Below are 17,329 nucleotides of genomic sequence, written 5' to 3' on the forward strand. Positions count from 1 at the left end.
TTTTTGTCTTTGAGTTTGTTTATGTAGTGGATTACATTGATGGATTTCCTTATATTAAACCATCCCTCTGCCTCCTGTTTCTTTCCTAGAGAAATCCTATTTCTGCCAGGATGTCCCGCCTTTCTTTTCCGGGATTGCTGTAGGCCATTCATCTCTTTATGAAACCAGTCAGAAGGTGATGGAGAAGACGTCTACAAACTGAAGCTACAAAGACAAGCTTTACACAGTTCACAAGAGATCATCTAAACAAGATGTCCTGTAGGGGTGTCTGTGGGGGCATTTTCTTACTTGCTAATTGATACCTGAGGACCCAGCCCACTGTGGGAGGTGCTATTCCTAGGCAGGTGTGCTTGGGCTGTATCAGAACGGTAGCTGAACAGTCCAGAGGAAGCAAGCTAGTGCCTCATTGCTCCAGGACCTGTCTCCAGGTTCTTTCTTGAGCCTCTGCCTTGGCTGCCTTCGATGATAAACTGTAACCTGTAAGATGAGACAAACCCTTTACTTCCCAAGTTGGTGTTGGTTAGTGTTTTTTCACAACAGAGACCAAACAGACAAGTTTTCTTCATTGCTTTCTGGTTTTTCTCCTCCTTTCTTTTAAAACAATAGTGAGATTTATTGGTACTTTTTAAAGGTTGTCACAGGCAGCTCTTTGAACTCCAGCATTTGTCCTTGTGTTGCTTTCCTTTCTTACAGAGCAACCTTGGATAGAAGGGCTAGATTATTCCTGTAGAGCAATCTTGATGAAGAGGTGACTTTTTTTTTTTTTTTTGGAGTGTGTTTATGTGTATGTGTGTACACATGTTTTATTTTTACTTAGTGGAGCTAAGGTGTAATATGTAATTTACCTTAGAATAGACCACTATTACTTTCTAGTATCATTGAACAAAGTATCTTGGGCAGGGAAGATGGCTAAGTGGGTAAATTGCTTGCTGCTCAAGCATGCAGACCTGAGTTCAGACACCCAGGATTCACTTTAAAGCCAAATATATACTGCCTGTAACTGGAGCACATAGGATAAGGATAGTCAGAAACAAGTGGAACTTGGAGTCTTGTTGCCCAGGCAGTCCAGCTGAAACAGTGTTCTCCAGGTTCAGTGAGAGACCATGTCTCAAAAAACCAAGTGGAGAGCAGTTGCATGTCACTTCAGGTTAACCTCTGCCTTCCACGTACATGCACACACAGGTGAGAGCCAGTAATTTCCCATGTGCTTGTGTGCACACCTCCTCACCTGAGTAAAATACCAGCAAAGCTCGTAGTACACTCTTCTATGTCCCTAAAATCTCTTAGAAAGCACATGACGGGGTTAAATGTACGCGTGGGGCCAAGTCTAGTCCGAAGAAGCAGAAGTGATTTAAAACAGTATGGCAAGTGGAGTGATATAAAAAGGGATGGAGAAGATGAATCTCAGTTGTAAAAAAGCCATAAAATTACTAATATGTAAATGTGCTAATTTAGGTTGATTAACTAGCTGTTGCCTAGCAGAGAAGTTGTGATAATTATCCTAATGGTACTTGCTAATAATCCTAAAAATTATTTTAAACTTTGCCTTTGAATAATTTCCCCTGCTGTTAATTGGTTCTCTGAGATGTTTCTAGATGTGAGCCTTAAGGCAGTTCTTCTGCTTCACATCAGCTAGCTTTGTCATCGTTTTCAGCTACCATGGCTCCCGTGACTCTGGTCTTCTCATGCTTTTGTTGTAAGTTAAAAATAAGGATCAACATATTTTACTTAAGGCTATTTATATGGCTTCTAAACTGTTCAGGGACTTAAACCTGCCTTGATTTCTACTTCTGGTTTTCAGTACTTGTCTGTGGATGAGTCTAGGCAATTTATTAGCTGGTGTGTTGCTGGGCCTAGTCAGTGGTGTAGAGACATTAGAAAATATACCAATTACCATTATTTATTGCATAGAACTCTAGATGTTTCCTTCATTCATCCTTCCTTCCCTCCTTTTCTCCCTCCTTTCCTCACTCTCTCCCTCAACTTTGTAGACTGTGTAGCCCAGGCTGGCCTCACAGAGATCTATCTGCCTGCTTCTGCTTCCTCATTAAAGGTATGTGCCACCCCACCTGGCTAGATTGTCATGTTAATGAACTTGTTAGTACTTACTAAATATGCTAGTTATCAAATGTGATACACTCAGTAATGCTAAACAGAATTTTAGGAGAGAACTCTAGGCAGCATTCAGTCTTAGTGTGAGTATCTTTTAAGTAACTGTGGCTGGTTTTTGGAGATTTTCACATGAACTCATGATATTCAGATATAGAAAAGTCTGTTTTTTATTGTCCAGACTGCATGGGGATGATTTTCCTGGAGAATATAAAAGTCAAGCCTCTTGAATAAGTGAAAAAAATTATTACTGTTGTGTTGTCTGTTTTTGTTAAATATATATATATATATATATATATATATATATATATATATATATTGTATCCAATATATTTTCTTCTGAAAATATTCAAAACACACTAAATTATTCTTTCTGTGACATGCTTATCCACCAAGGATGCATCACATACCGATGCTGTCACTTACTGTAATATACTCTAGGTTCAATAGGTCTATTCTCTAAGGCATTAGAGTAATTATTAAATTTCCTTATTATCTTTTGTTCCTTTGTCAGAAATGGGACAATATTTGACTAAAGATATCTTCAAATGTATCTGTAAACATTTGTCATTTCAGAAATGCCTTATGTGTGTTCTTGTTTTGTTTTTTGTTTTTTCCGAGACAGGGTTTCTCTGTGTAGCTCAGGCTGTCCTGGAACTCACTCTGTAGACCAGGCTGGCCTTGAACTCAGAAATCCGCCTGCCTCTGCCTCCTAAGTGCTGGGATTAAAGGCGTGGACCACAACAGCCCTCTTGTTGTCTTTTTGTGATAGCATAAATTTATACTAAAATCTCATTTATCTAGTAGATTATATAGATAATACTTTATGCAGGGTTTTTTCTCCCCCCCCCCTTTCTTCCTTCCTTTCTTTCTTGACATTGAATTAGGTAGTTTATTATTGGGATAAAACAGCTTGACCAAAAGCATCTTACAGAAGATTTGGTTTTCTCGGTTCCAGAGAGGGAGCCCATAATGACAAGGAAGGCGTGGGAGCTGGCAGTTAGAACAAGAGGCTTGCTCATCACCTTTCGCCACATAGGGAGCTGAGAGTGTGACCTGGAAGAAGGGCAAGGGTACAAACTATTAAAATCTGTCCCAAGTGACCTATTTCCTCTTACCCTGCCACACCCCCTAAAGGTTCTGTAATCTCCTGTAGCCGCCCCACTAATTTGGGACCTCATGTTCAAATGCCTGAGTGTCTGGGGCTATTGCTTGTTCAAGCCACTACAGGCTGTTTCTTGGCGTATTTAGCCCAGACTGCTCTCTATCTCATGATCCTTGTCTCAGCTTCCTGAATACTGGGAATGCAGGAGGCGTGTACCCCGAGGCTTACTATTGCTATGACGAAATACTATGATCAAAAGCAACCTGGGGAGCAGAGGGTGTATTTCACTCACAGTTTCAAAGGAAGTCAGGACAGGAGCTCAAGAGAACCTGGAGGCAGGAGCTGGTGAAGAGGCCTTAGAGCTCTTACTGGCCTGCTCACCAAGGCTATTGAGTTTGCTTTCCTATAGAATCCAGAACCACCAGCCCAGTCATGACACCACCCACAGTGGGCTGGGCCTTCCCTCATCGGTCACTAATGAGGAAAATGCTCTATAGTCCTGCAGTTAGCCCAGTCTTTTTTTTTTTTTTTTTTTAAGATTTATTTATTTTATTTTATTTATATGAATACATTGTAGCTGTCTTCAGACACATCAGAAGGCATCAGATCCTATTATAGATGGCTGTGAGCCACCATGTAGCTGCTGGGAATTGAACTCAGGACCTCTGGAAGAGAGTCAGTGCTCTTAACCGCTGAGCCATCTCTCCAGCCCAACAGCCCAGTTTTGTGGGGAGGCATTTTTTCAAATAGGGTTACCTCCTCTCAGATGACTACAGCTTGTTCAAGTTGACATGGACTGGCTGTATAGGTGCAGCTCTGTCACATAGAGACAACTCTTAGAATCTTGTTTACTATTTGCAACAGTTAAAGATAGAAAACATTTTCTTTATATTTTAGACAGAAATGTGATTTTAATTATTATCAAGAAATATTTATCACATTAGTCTAAAAGTAGCTGTAGATGAGGGGAGGGCAAAGTAGGCAGAAGGCTTGTTTTAGAATTTTACCTACTACAGCAGCATTATGTGTTTTCTTTTTCTTTTATACACCATAGTGTATTTACCATATTTGATAATATTAGTTGGTGAAAATAGACATAGTGCAGAATTTTAAATCCATCAATATTCATGAAGCCAATTGCTTGGGATGATTTATGTATTTAGTATGTTGCTACTTTGTGAACACAAAACAGTACTATGGGGCCAGAGAGGTGACTCAGTTCTTGGTGCTGTTCTTCCAGAGTACCTGAATCAATTCCCAGAGCAATATGGTAGCTCACAGCTCTGTAATTTCAGTTCCAGGGTATCCTTGGCCACTTGCCTTTGTCCTCCTAGGACAGTGTACGCACCTGCGCGTCCCCCACACAGACACACACACCCTTGTACATAGTTAAAGATAATAAAGGTAAAAGAAAATAATAAAGAATTGAAAAACTAGTACTAAATATATTTAATGATTATACTATATCCCATAAAATACAAGTCCTAAATTTATTTTTTATTTTTTACTTTAGTGAATAACTTTATGATGATACTTTTTCTTTTTACTCTTAAAACAGACAATTGCCCACTAAAGGGTATAGAAATCTCCAAATTACTTGCCAATTTAATTAAAATATTGTGACTAACACTGCGCAAACTGCTGCTTCTTTCTTGGCCTCAGTTTCTTTGTTGCAGCAGGGTAGCTGGGTCATTTTTCTTTCAGTTCTATGACAAGTTAAGGACTTTACACATAGTGCATTTTTCTCCTTTGTCTTTCTTCAGAAGATTGGAGGGACCAAGGGGACTAGATGTGATCAAAAAACATTACATTCATGTATTTTATTCTCAGCGAATAAGAGTTTTAAGCTCTGTTAATACTTGTTAGTGTTTTGATACACCCAGAGATGCTACAGAGCGGTTGAGGCTGTGCTGGGGAGTAGCTGTACAAGTGGCTTTCATGTCTGCTTTAGGACCTGGTGCATTGCATTACTGCTGAATGATGTTGCAGTTAGCCAGGCAGCATTACCAACCACTTTATTTGCATAGGTGGTCACTCTTCTGTGGTCTGCCTCAGTGGGAGGATGGTAGAGTCATTTTCAGGGGGTTAGACAACAGTTAAAGCAGACAGGACAAAACACTGGTTTCCTATTTTTGCAGGTTTTTCCAAATCAAATTATGTTTTACTAGAATGGGCCATTTGTCCCTTATTGTTTAACTGGATCAGACTGTAGAGCAGCAAGTGCTTGTCTTGCTGTAGCAAGCTATGTGTCTGTAGAGACTGCGCTGGCTTTTTACTGGAAGAAAATCCCTTTGGATTAGATTAAGCTTTGGTAGGTTTTTGGCCTCAGTTCATGTTACATGAATTCTTATCAAGTGAAGCATGGCCCCCAACCCCATCCTTACACAACAGAACTTTTCATGAATTGATTCTCATTGAACGTGGCATGCGTTTCCTGGTGCCTTGCAGCTCACTGAAGTTGTTCACCTTCAGCACTCAGTGTTACTTTCCCTTCCAGTTGTCTTCTCTACAGTTGATGAACATGGCATGTGCTTTTTATATCTTTCCTAAGTGTTGAGAATGGGATGAAAGCCATGTGACAGCTACCTGCTCCTGTTACACATCCTTGTGCAGCAGCTGACACTTTACGTTCTGTATTTAGTCAGCTCTCAGCTGTGTTTTCATGTAGAGCTCACTTCAAAACCTCATCGGAAGGTACTTCCCATACACTCAGGCATATGCCTTGCCATGACTGAGCTTCTCAGTGCCTTCTGCATGTGTCAGTCGGGCTAGGTGGAAGCACACACACCATTCTCACATGCACAGCAAAAGTGACTACAGATTGCCCCTCTGAGTCCTCAGATCTGTATTACTGTTTCTTACACCGAAGACCTTAGGCTTGCAGTCACATTAGTAGTTGCTTATGTGCATTAATCTATTTTTATTTCATGTCAGAGTTTAATTTTATTTATTGTTAAGTGCTCACGCTTGTATGTGATGTGCCTGTGAGAACAAGCACGTGGGTGCCATGGCATGCACATGGAAGTCAGAGGACAGCCAGGGAGGTGGTTCTCTGCTTGCACCATGGCATCTGGGATTGAACTCAGGTGGGCAGGCTTGTGCGGAGCCATGTCACTGGTCCATCTTATACCCTTAATAATTTGAAAATGAGAATATGAGCTTTATAGAAAGCAGTTTGTTTTACTTCTAGAAAATATCCTTGGAGGGATACACTGTTTTCTTATTGCCACTTGAAGTAATCCCTCTCTGCCTAGCCACTAACATATAATTAGGATCATTTGTTTTATTTCATTTCTCTATTTTTAGAGAGTGCTGCTTTTTCCCACTTTAATTTATTTTTACTGTGACTTAACTCATTTATGTGGCCTCCGGATCTCAAAATAGGAACAATCTGTCTTTTATCCTTTTTTCTGTCTTCCCTGTTGGTAAACATTTAAATTAGTTTTTGCCTGCTCTCCTCTCCTCTCTCTCTCTCTCTTTTTTTTTTTTAAGCAAAACGCACATGCATATCCATATTTACTGTTTTTAAGGAAGCATGGTGAAGACTCCGTCACAGCAGTAGATGGGAGTCTTCTGATTGCTTTAGAGCCATGATCAGCCCCTTGCATGAACACAGCATTACTGTGCTCATCTGGTCCTCTGCTAATAGAAATCTACATGGTTTCTGATTCTTAGTTACTAGAAATAGTCTTGCAAGAGAATAGCCCTTTATGGAGGCGACAGTTTGTACTCTTGCCAATGTAAGATGAAAATGGCAAAAAGAAAAGCAGTCCTGTCTTGGTAGAATGTGATAGGACGGAGATGAGCGTCTTCAGCTTCCAAGCCTCAGCCATAAGTGTGTCACCAGACACTCTCGTCATGCAGACGTGTTGAGTTTTATCACATAAATTGTATATATTAAGTCAATACTGTAATGTTTACCCTATTCATTTTAATAACAATTAAGATGGAAAGATATATAGATTTAAAAATATTATATCCTTCTTATATTTCTGGAGTGAAATTTTGTTATGATGTATTTTTATTAATAAAATGAGTTTGTTTTGCTGTTTTGCAACTGGCCTATAATTTTCTATTTTACTATTGTCTGCATTTTCACCATTTAATTTTTATTTATCTTTTAATGGATGCCTAGTTTACATATAGAAAGTAACTTCTCCATATGTAATAATTATACATATATACACACACATATATAATATATATACAGACAAAACCATATCACATAATTGCACACACATATATAATTTTACTTGTTTTCTCCATATATGAACAAGATCAAGATTCAAACATAGGATGTTGTATAAAATTCAGGAAGCTCTTGAATGCCTCAGTCAACCTTTTCTACCAGATGTATCTATCACTTCCATACTAGAAATCCTGCACCATGGATGTGCCTTTTGTATTTGCCTTCTTTTGCCTATTTGATAGAATCCCACATGATCCTTTCTGCTTCTGTGATGGGTATTTCCATCTGGGACTACTGCAGATTCTTGCTTGTTGTTAGATCTTATCTTTAGTGATGTCCTCATTGAAGTCTTAGCTTTTTCTGGTATATATTTTTTGTTTGTATTTTTACTTACATTTTATATTTTTTGTACATATTGTTAGGGGTCAGCCAATTTTTTTATTATAATAATAAAATTTATTTTAAAATATACAACTCAGTATTGATATTTTTAAGTCATCAAAGTAATTTATAATAGTTAAATGCCTCTTAAATATACATGATATCTTCTGAAGCTAAAAGTAATATGCACTCAACCAGTTTTTAAAATCTATTTGGAACATTAAACACAATAGAGATAGAAAAAATCTCTCTCTCTCTTTTTTTTAAAAGATTTATTTATTTACTATATGTAAGTACACTGTAGCTGTCTTCAGACACTCCAGAAGAGGGCATCAGATCTTGTTATGGATGGTTGTGAGCCACCATGTGGTTGCTGGGATTTGAACTCCAGACCTTTGGAAGAGCAGTCGGGTGCTCTTACCCACTGAGCCATCTCACCAGCCCGAAAAAAATCTCTTATGAAGTCCTCTATGAAAGGAAATTATGACAGGTTCCTGATTAGACAGAAACCATTACTTCTCCAAGGGAGAATACACAGTGAAACCGTGGCTTCCTAGAATGAATTGGGTAGTGTTCCTTCTGTTTCTATTTTGTGGAATAGTTTGAAGAGAGTTGTTGGTATTGGGTCTTCTTTGAAGGTCTGATAGAATTCTGCACTAAACCATCTGGTCCTGGGCTTTTTTTTTTTTTTTGGATGGGAGACTTTTCATGACTGCTTCTATTTCTTTAGGGGTGATGGTACTGTTTAGATGGTTTATCTGATCCTGATTTAACTTTGGTATTTGGTATCTGTCTAGAAAAATTGTGCATTTCATCCAGATTATCCAGTTTTGTTGAGTATAGGCTTTTGTAGTAGGATCTGATGATTTTTTTTTAATTTCCTGTTTCTGTTGTTATATCTCCCTTTTCATTTCTGATTTTGTTAATGTGGAAATATGGTCTCTGCCCTCTGGTTAGTCTGGCTAAGGGTTTATCTATCTTGTTGATTTTTCTCAAAGAACCAGTTCCTGGTTTTGTTGATTCTTTGTATAGTACTTTTTGTTTCTGTTTGGTTGGTTTCAGCCCTGAGTTTGATTATTTCCTGCTGTCTACCCCTCTTGGGTGTGTTTGCTTCTTTTTGTTCTAGAGCTTTCAGATGTGCTGTCAAGCTGCTAGTGTATGCTCTCTTCAGTTTCTTTTGGAGGCACTCAGAGCTATGAGTTTTCCTCTTAGCACTGCTTTCATTGTGTCCCATAAGTTTTGGTATATTGTGCCTTCATTTTCATTAAATTTTAAAAAGTCTTTAAAGGGAAAGGGCACAGGCAGGGAGGGGGAATTGCTTCTGCCCTCTGTGCTGCTGTTGCTCCAAGACAGCACTGGCTGCACTGGCCTGGGTAGGGCTTGGCCAGTGGAAGGATGCTAGCCAGCAAGGACAGTGCAGGAGAGCTTCTGGGGGAGAGGGTTTGGGAGAGCAGTTATCTTCCCTGGCAGCGTTGCAGCTCTTAGGACAGACGCTCTCAGATGAAGGAGGAATTCTTATACCTTTGTTCTTTCTGGATAGGATCTTACATACAGTTTTGGGGTGGGTTGGGGTCTGGAAGTAGGTGCTTCCTATTGGCTTGGTCTGAGAGGTTAGAGATGCCTCATCTACATGTGGGAGGGCTTGGTGCTGCCTCTACGTGACTAATGGCCACAAATCTCTCGGGGGGGGGGGGGGCTGTGAGTACATGTCAGGGGCCCAGTGCTAGGAGGAGGCGAAGCTCCTCAGAGTCCCTGAGGCTTCTAGCCTTAGCCCCACAGCCCACTACCCCACGCACAAGTATTATCTCACCAGTTCTTATCCTTCATCAGCATTCCCATGCTAAAATATCTTTAAATACCAACATAAAACCATTTTAAAAAAGGAAGATGAGGGAATCACCTACTAGACACGTTGGCAAACTTACTCTTAAAGGGCCATCTGGTGCATATTTTAGGCCCGTGAGCCACAATGTTCAGGCAGCTTCCCAACTCTGACCAAACATGGCCACAGTCCAGTAAAAGTTACTATAAAAATTGGGGACCTACAAGTTGAGTTCTACAGCATTTGACCTATAGTCTGTGCCCAGTGAAACCATTACTCAACCAACTTTTGTGTGAAGTTGCCTAAATGGTTGCCTCATCTGTCTTGAAGGCTTAGAGCTTGTTTTGTTTGGTTGGCTTAGAGACACTGACTTTGTAGTCTACATTTTTATTTCACTGAATATATTAATTGATTGCACAGTTTTCATTTTCTATCCTAACAGAAGAGAGAAGCAGGTAGCAAAGGAGGAGAATACTTCACAATGACCAGAAACCTCAACAGATGGCTCCAAGTGATTACAGCCCTGTAGCCAGCAGTGGAGGGAAAGGGACAGACAGCACGGGTTTCACTGATGCGCAGACCAGAGATGAAAAGCTGTGTGATGTCACAGCTGAGGAGTGAACTGTATTTCCTTACACTCGCACACATGCGTGCTCTCTGTCTGTCTGTCTGTCTCTCTCTTTGTCTCTCTCTATCGCTGTCTCTCTCTCTGTCTCTGTCTGTCTGTCTGTCTGTCTGTCTGTCTGTCTGTCTGTCTCTCTCTTTGTCTCTCTCTATCGCTGTCTCTCTCTCTTTCTCTGTCTGTCTGTCTGTCTGTCTGTCTGTCTGTCTGTCTGTCTCTCTCTCTCTCTCTCTCTCTCACACACACACACACACACACACACACACACACACACACACAGACCAGATTTTTCATAAGAAAGAAATGTAGTTAAGGTTGTTTTTCTTGAGCTAGGAAGTTAAGGCAGGAAGACTGTGAGTCTAAGTCCAGTCTGCGCTGCCTAGATTTTGTCATTTTCCTTTTTAAGGCTATGAAATGTTGTAATTTTCTTCTCAGCGTACCTTGAGTGTGCAACTTGATAATGCTGAGCCAAGTGACATATTCTGCTTTTCTGTTCTCAGGATTAACTTGTATTAAGCATTAATATTCTGATCTAGGCTTAAGCATGAATTAACTTATGATAGATACTTGGATTTAAATTTTGTTTTTATTTTCAGACTTACAAAATTCTTGCTTTTAGATGTTTTTTATTAGACAGCTGAAAGTTTCACTAAATTTCATCATCCTCTCTGAGAACTGTGGTAGACTGAGGAGTATGTTGGCATACAAATGGTCTTCAGGATTTGAAGTGAGAAATACCTGTTGTTCCACTGTTCATAGGACCTGTTAAATGGGTCTCACCAGATGGTAGTGACACTTATCTTTTTTTTTTTTTTTTTAAAGATTTATTTAGTCACTGTCTTCAGACACACCAGAAGAGGGTATCAGATCCCATTACAGATGGTTGTGAGCCACCATGTGGTTGCTGGGAATTGAACTCAGGACCTCTGGAAGAGCAGCAGTCAGTGTTCTTAACTGCTGAGCCATCTCTCCAGCCCCATAGTACCATTTTAAACTTTGGTTGGTAATTGTAATGTAACCAGGATTATTTCATTTCAGTAGTTTCTAGGAGATGTTTTAGTTTATATTGAGAATCTTAATTGCTGATTATAAAATTTTATGACATGAACTTGAAATTTACTTTTACAGTAAACTTTCTTTTATGCAGTAAGTTCAGGTATTTAAATTTAATATTTTTGTTAGCTTATTCTGAATTGCTAGTGGTCAAGTAAGTTCATAATTTAAAGGAAAATATATAAAATCAAAACCTGTTTCTATTAGTACAGGTTGAGAAGAAGTAGTGAAAATGTATCTGTAGTCTGTTTCCTAAGAGACGTCCCAACACTAGCAGGCTCACCGTAGCTTTTCTCTTTCTTTTTTCCTAAGGCACGAGGAGCAGATGTCCCGGAAATCCCTGGAGACCTCACTCTTAAGTCCTGTGGCAGTACAGCGAGCATGAAAGTTAAGCATGTGAAGAAGTAAGTGCTGCTAGGAGTGGGCTCCAAGCACATTCCTACAAACGGATGTCAGTTCTTCATTTCTTAGAAATATTTTATTTAGATCAGAGTTTTCTATGCATGTAACAATTTATATTGATAAACCTTGCATTGTAATTCAACAATGAACTGAATGGGTCTATATGCAATTCACTTTCCTAAAAATACACTTTATTTTTCATCCTTATATATTGTTGTTTACTAAGTTGCATTTGTCTAACGAGAACATATAGAGCTGGCCCCTTTACCTCTAAAGCATAATCTCATTTATTAAGTTTGGTTGAATTATGGAATTCTAGGTTTGCTTTTCTGAAGGAGATATCTAGAGTTTATTGTAATATGGAATATTCTCTCTCCCTCTCCCTCTCCCTCTCCCCCCCCCATCCTCCATCTCCTCCCACTCCTCCCTCTCCTCCCTCTCCCGTGTAACAATCCTGGCTACCTTTGAGCTCAATTTGGAGACCAGGCTGGCCTTGAACTCTCAGAGATCTGTCTGCCTCTTCTTCTCCAGTGCTGGTTAAAGGTGTGTGCTACCACACCTGGCTCCTGTCGAGTTTTAACAGGAAACCTAGTGTTTCCCTTGGTAAAGGAGGACTAGGCAGGGAAATAAGCTTCAGGTGTAAGTCTAGGAAAGACAAGGATAAAATGTTCATTCTGTACCCAGGTCCACCCCTCCTGGACTGATGGGCTGTGACAACATTCACAGGTAAACGCTGGTGTGCTTTGTGTTGTGAATTCTGCTCCCCTGCAGAAGCTGGCAGGTTCTAGTTACTTTGCCAAAAGTATGGCTTTTCTATGAGCATTGACTTGAGGCAAGATTAAGAGGCTTAATGTTTTATTTTTTGGTTCATATCTATCCACTCAATGCAGTATTCATCTGGTTACATGTGTTTCTGAACAGGTCTGTGTGTATGTTTGTGACTCACATGCATGTGCTTATCAAGTATTTTTGCTTGCATGAGCTTTGAAATCCTTGATCTTCCGACTAATTTTTAGTAGTCAACTATCTTGTTTCATATTTACTTTCATGTATTTTAGGTTACCCTTCACAAAGGGACACTTTCCAAAGATGGCTGAATGTGCACATTTTCATTATGAGAACGTGGAGTTTGGCAGCATACAGGTATATTTGAAACATTTCTTATATTCTGAATTGAGATAATATTTGTTATTTTGGTATTTATTTATTGATATAAATTTTTTTCTTTCCTATTTATCAGTTAGGGAATTCTTTGCTTCTCTTGTTTGTTGTCACGTTCTGTCCATGGACTCGCAATGTAGCTTCATGTTCTGAACACCACTACCTTGCTACCATGACCTTGTTTAAATCAATCACTGTTGAGTTGTGAAATCTGGAAGACTGCAGTGCTCGCACTTGAGTCTAATGTCTTGTTATTATTGCCCTCCACATTCTCCCTTGGCATCAGATGGAGCACTCAGCTGCTAAGTCACCAGCAGCTTAGTGTGGGAAATGAAAGCTTAAAGGGGGCAGGCTGTGATCATTTTTTTAAAAACTGTTTTCCCAGGGCAACAAAAGCTATTTTCCATTTTGTTTGTCAAGATAGTAGAATAGAAAAAAAGACCTTGATTTCTACACACCACAAGTTCTTCACCTGCTAATTCAGTTCTGCCTTGTCCAGAAGGAAGTTATCCAGGCGTGATTATATGTGTCACAGTGTGCTACTTTTCCTAATTGCATCTTAAAGCCTAGTTAGGTGGGTTTGATCTGTAAGATTTATGAAAGCTCAGGATACTCTGTTTCAGATAATTGACAGTTTAAGATGCAACAGAGATTTTTAACACTTGACTGCAAGTCACCAAACAAAGGGTAGTTTGTTTGTTTAAACTTGTGTTTTTAGTTACCTTTTTATTGCTGGGAAGACTCACCATGACTAAGACAACTTATATCAGATATCGTTTAATTTTGGACTCAGGGTTCTAGAGGGTAGTAGAGACCATAACTGTCATGATGGCGAGCATGGCAGTAGGCAGACATGATACTGGAGCAATAGCTGAGAACTTACATGTAAAGACAACAACCAGGATGCGGTAGGGGTGGGGAGGGAGGAGGAAGGGAACACTAACTGGGAGCATCATGGGCCTTTGAAACGTCAAACACCACTCCCAGTGTCACACTTCCTCCAACAAGACCATCCTCCCTTTCCTTCTCAAACAGTTCGCCCTTTCCTTCCCAAAGAGTTCTATCAACTGGAGAACAAGCATTCAAACATGTGAGGTTATGGAGACCATTCTCCTTCAAACCACACATGATAACTTTGTTACAGAAGAATCATTAAAGAAGCTAGTACTAAACCTACTTTTCATTTTGTGACTGTTAAGTGCTTGAGTGACTTAACTTTTTTGCTTGCATAGCTTTACAATTCTTTCCTGGTAAACTTATTTTGTGTGTGTGTGTGTGTGTGTGTGTGTGTGTGTGTGTAGGTGTGTGTTTGTGTCTGTGTTCTTCTACAATATTGAGATTCCAATACATCTCACAGACATCAGGAATAGTAGTCTAGAGATATGTAGCAAAATTGAGAAGATTATTTAAAATGCTGGCATTATGTAACAACACATAAGTCTTTGGGGACTCTGATTTTAAAACAAAACCAAAGCTGCTATTGATAGGCATATAGAATTGAATTACAGGCTTTTTAGTTAGTGTTAACCTTTCTACTAGGAAGTTAGGAACTTCCTGATCTTTAGCAAGCATGTCTTTGTGTTTCATTTCCATCATTGCTGAGGTACGTGGGGCTATAAGGTATTATAGAGCCAAACTTTCATATTTTGTTTCTTGATTGAAAGTTGTATAATGTGTGTATGCAAGAGATATAGATTATGGATAATACTCAGCTGGGTTTGACTTTTCTGAGATAGTGTGAGCGGCTGATTAAAAGGTTTAAATCTCTTAAATGGAGGTCTGTGTCCTGAAGATAGCAGAATGTTGTTAGGAGTCATTTTATTTCTGTTCCTTTGGTAGAACAGCAGTGTTTGTCTTTCCTCTAATTCCATGGCTGATGTAGTCCTGGGTTCTTGCCACCTCAAGCAGTGCCAGGCACAGGTTCATCCCGTGGAGTAGGCCTGAGGAGCCAATCGGATTGTGGTTGGTTCCTCCTACAACCTCTGTGCCACTTTTGCATCAGTGCCTTGTGTGGGCAGGTTACCTTTGTCTTGTCACGGTAGGTTAAATAATTAGGAAACTGAACCAGAGTCTGGTCTATAAGTTATATTCCTCAGGTGTTATGTCACAATGTGAAAAGTTGACTTGTACACATTCAAGAAGGATAATAAAAAGTTCAAGTGTGGGGATTAAAAAAAAGAAAAAAGTCCAAGTGCAAGTTTAAACTCCTTCTGTTAACACTATGTATTAATGTGAATTTTTAAAACATTTATAGAATATATGGTAAAATCTATAGATATAGCTGTCTCAACAGCTAGCCATCTAGCTGTGTCATTTTTAAAACAGAAGTATGTTCTGCTGTCTGCACTGCACTGAAGCATATTTTTTGTATGTGAAACTATGAAATCTTGGGGTAATTCGACCATTCCTGTAAGTGTGTAATTCCCTCTTTTCATAGCTCCATGTGTGTTAGTTACTTTTCAGTTGTGATAGGGCACAATGATCAAGACAACTTACAGAGGCGAGTGTTTAAATGGGCTATGGTTTCAGAGGGTTCCAGCAGACATGGCAGCAGGAACAGCTGAGAGCCCACATCTGGAACCACACATACTAAGCAGAGAGGCTGACTTGAAACCTCAAAAGCCCGCAGCTAGTTACCGACTAACTCCATCAAGATCATAGCTCTTAAACTTACCCAATCATCTCTAACTAACGGGTGACCAAGTAGTCAGACATTTGAGTCTATGGGGCCATTCTCATTCAGATAACTACAACATGCTATCTTACCTTATTTTTATAAAGCACTGACTTTTGTTTTCTGTGGGTTTTGTCTACATGCATCTATGCACTGTGTGTGGGCTTGTGTTCACAGAGGTCAGAGGGATCTGGAGTTAGAGATGTGTGTCTGTCACCTCCTGGCTGCTGCTAACCTAGCAGTCCTTTGCAAGAGCAGCAGGTGTTCTTATCTACATACCATCTCTCAGCCCCACTTAAAAAAACTGTACCATAATTGATTTAGTTACCTTCTTGTTAATAGGTATTCTGTTTTATTCATCTGACTGTGGATTAAGGCATATGTATGCTTAAAATATTGGTATTTATTTTTAAGGATTTTTGGTGGGTGGGGGATGGGTTGTTTTGTTTTAGTGTAGTGATCTCCCTAATTTGCAGGGGATGCATTTTGAACCCTCCAGTGGATGCCTATAATAGTATGGATTTCTGTTATATACTGTCTTTTCCTAGGAAAAGATGTGCTTAATTTACTAACTAATTAATTAATAATTTTTGGGTTTTGTGTGAGACAGGGTTTCTCTGTATAGCCTGGCTGTCCTCAAATTCACTCTGTAATTCAAAAAGATCTGCCTATGTCTACCTCCATAGGATTAAAGGTGTGTGCTACTACTGCCTGGTGAAAAGTTTAATTTAAAAATGAGGTGTAGTAAGAAGATAACAAAATAGTAAAATGTCAACAATAACTGATAATAAAATAGAGTAATTGCAGTGATATATTTAATAAAATTGCTAGTATCTACTTTATGTTTTTTGAGCCATTATTGCATAAAGTAAAGATTATTTAAGTATGAGTCCTGCAGTACCATGGCAATTAATCTGATAATGGGAAGATGACTAAACAGCAAGTGGCTACATACTACATAGTGTGAGTATGGTTCACAATGGATGTTGCGTGTCTAGTAGGGCAGGACAGCATGCTGTGTATCACTCTTGTCAAGACTACACAGAGCTGAGAGCTGGAGCTGCTTATGTGTGTAACTTTCCAGTGACTTTGCACTTTGGAAGGCACGGGTGCCTGAAACTGCAGAAAGCTAAACCACACTCAAGAGCAGGGTGAGTGGGTGTGTTAATCTCTGCCAGTTTGTGATGGGGCCAGTGAGACTGTTCTGCCCAACATCCATGACAGTAGCAGGCATGTTGATCTTTTTGTGTTTTGTATACAGGACTGGTAAACTAAGGTAATTCATTATTGTTTTTCTTTAGCTAATGAATGTCATACCTTGCAGCTTGTCTCTCTCTTTCTATGCACTGTATCTTAGAATACTTTATTTTTTTCTTTTTATTATCATTCTTGTTTTTTTCCCTGTCTTAACTGTGGTCTGGCACAGGACTAGACAAACCAAGAAACTATAGCCTGGAAATAGATACATGTGTATCTATATTTTTATTGTCTAGTAAAGATTAACATTTTTGGATTCATGGGGCAAGATGAATTGATGAGTTCGCCAGTGTTGTGTTGATCCACAGGTCATCCATTTGGAAATTATTAAGCTTGGTTAGTGTCTTCCAAGGCTCTTCTACACTGTGTTCTGTTCCAGCTTAGAGAGGTGGCTGTTTGAGTGACCGAGGACCCGTGGGACTGAAGCTACAATAGAGCCAGCATCTGAAACCAGGCTGTCTGTACGGCACCCCTAAGCCCCTAAGAGCACTCCCTTGCTTCTTTCTTACTTTGTACCTGATAAAATGGTGTGTGTGTGTGTGTGTGTGTGTGTG

The 17,329-nt window shown here is 39.5% G+C and overlaps 1 protein-coding gene across 4 annotated transcripts in view; it reads left to right on the top strand.

The window, feature by feature from the left end:
- Window positions 1-17,329, top strand: part of Arhgap32 (Rho GTPase activating protein 32) — a 231,681-nt gene that overhangs the window by 113,608 nt on the left and 100,744 nt on the right. For 2 of the 4 annotated variants that reach the window (XM_029543772.1, XM_029543771.1), the window contains exons 3-5: window positions 11,594-11,685; window positions 12,368-12,409; window positions 12,742-12,826. In XM_029543772.1, the coding sequence (XP_029399632.1) occupies window positions 11,594-11,685; window positions 12,368-12,409; window positions 12,742-12,826 (219 nt within the window). Of the gene's footprint in view, window positions 1-11,593; window positions 11,686-12,367; window positions 12,410-12,741; window positions 12,827-17,214; window positions 17,237-17,329 lie in introns of those variants that run through there. The other 2 variants (XM_029543773.1, XM_029543774.1) reach the window with 2 other exon arrangements.

Source organism: Mus pahari, chromosome 10 (genome assembly GCF_900095145.1).
Source record: "Mus pahari chromosome 10, PAHARI_EIJ_v1.1, whole genome shotgun sequence".
In the NCBI taxonomy this organism is placed as follows: Eukaryota; Metazoa; Chordata; class Mammalia; order Rodentia; family Muridae; genus Mus; species Mus pahari.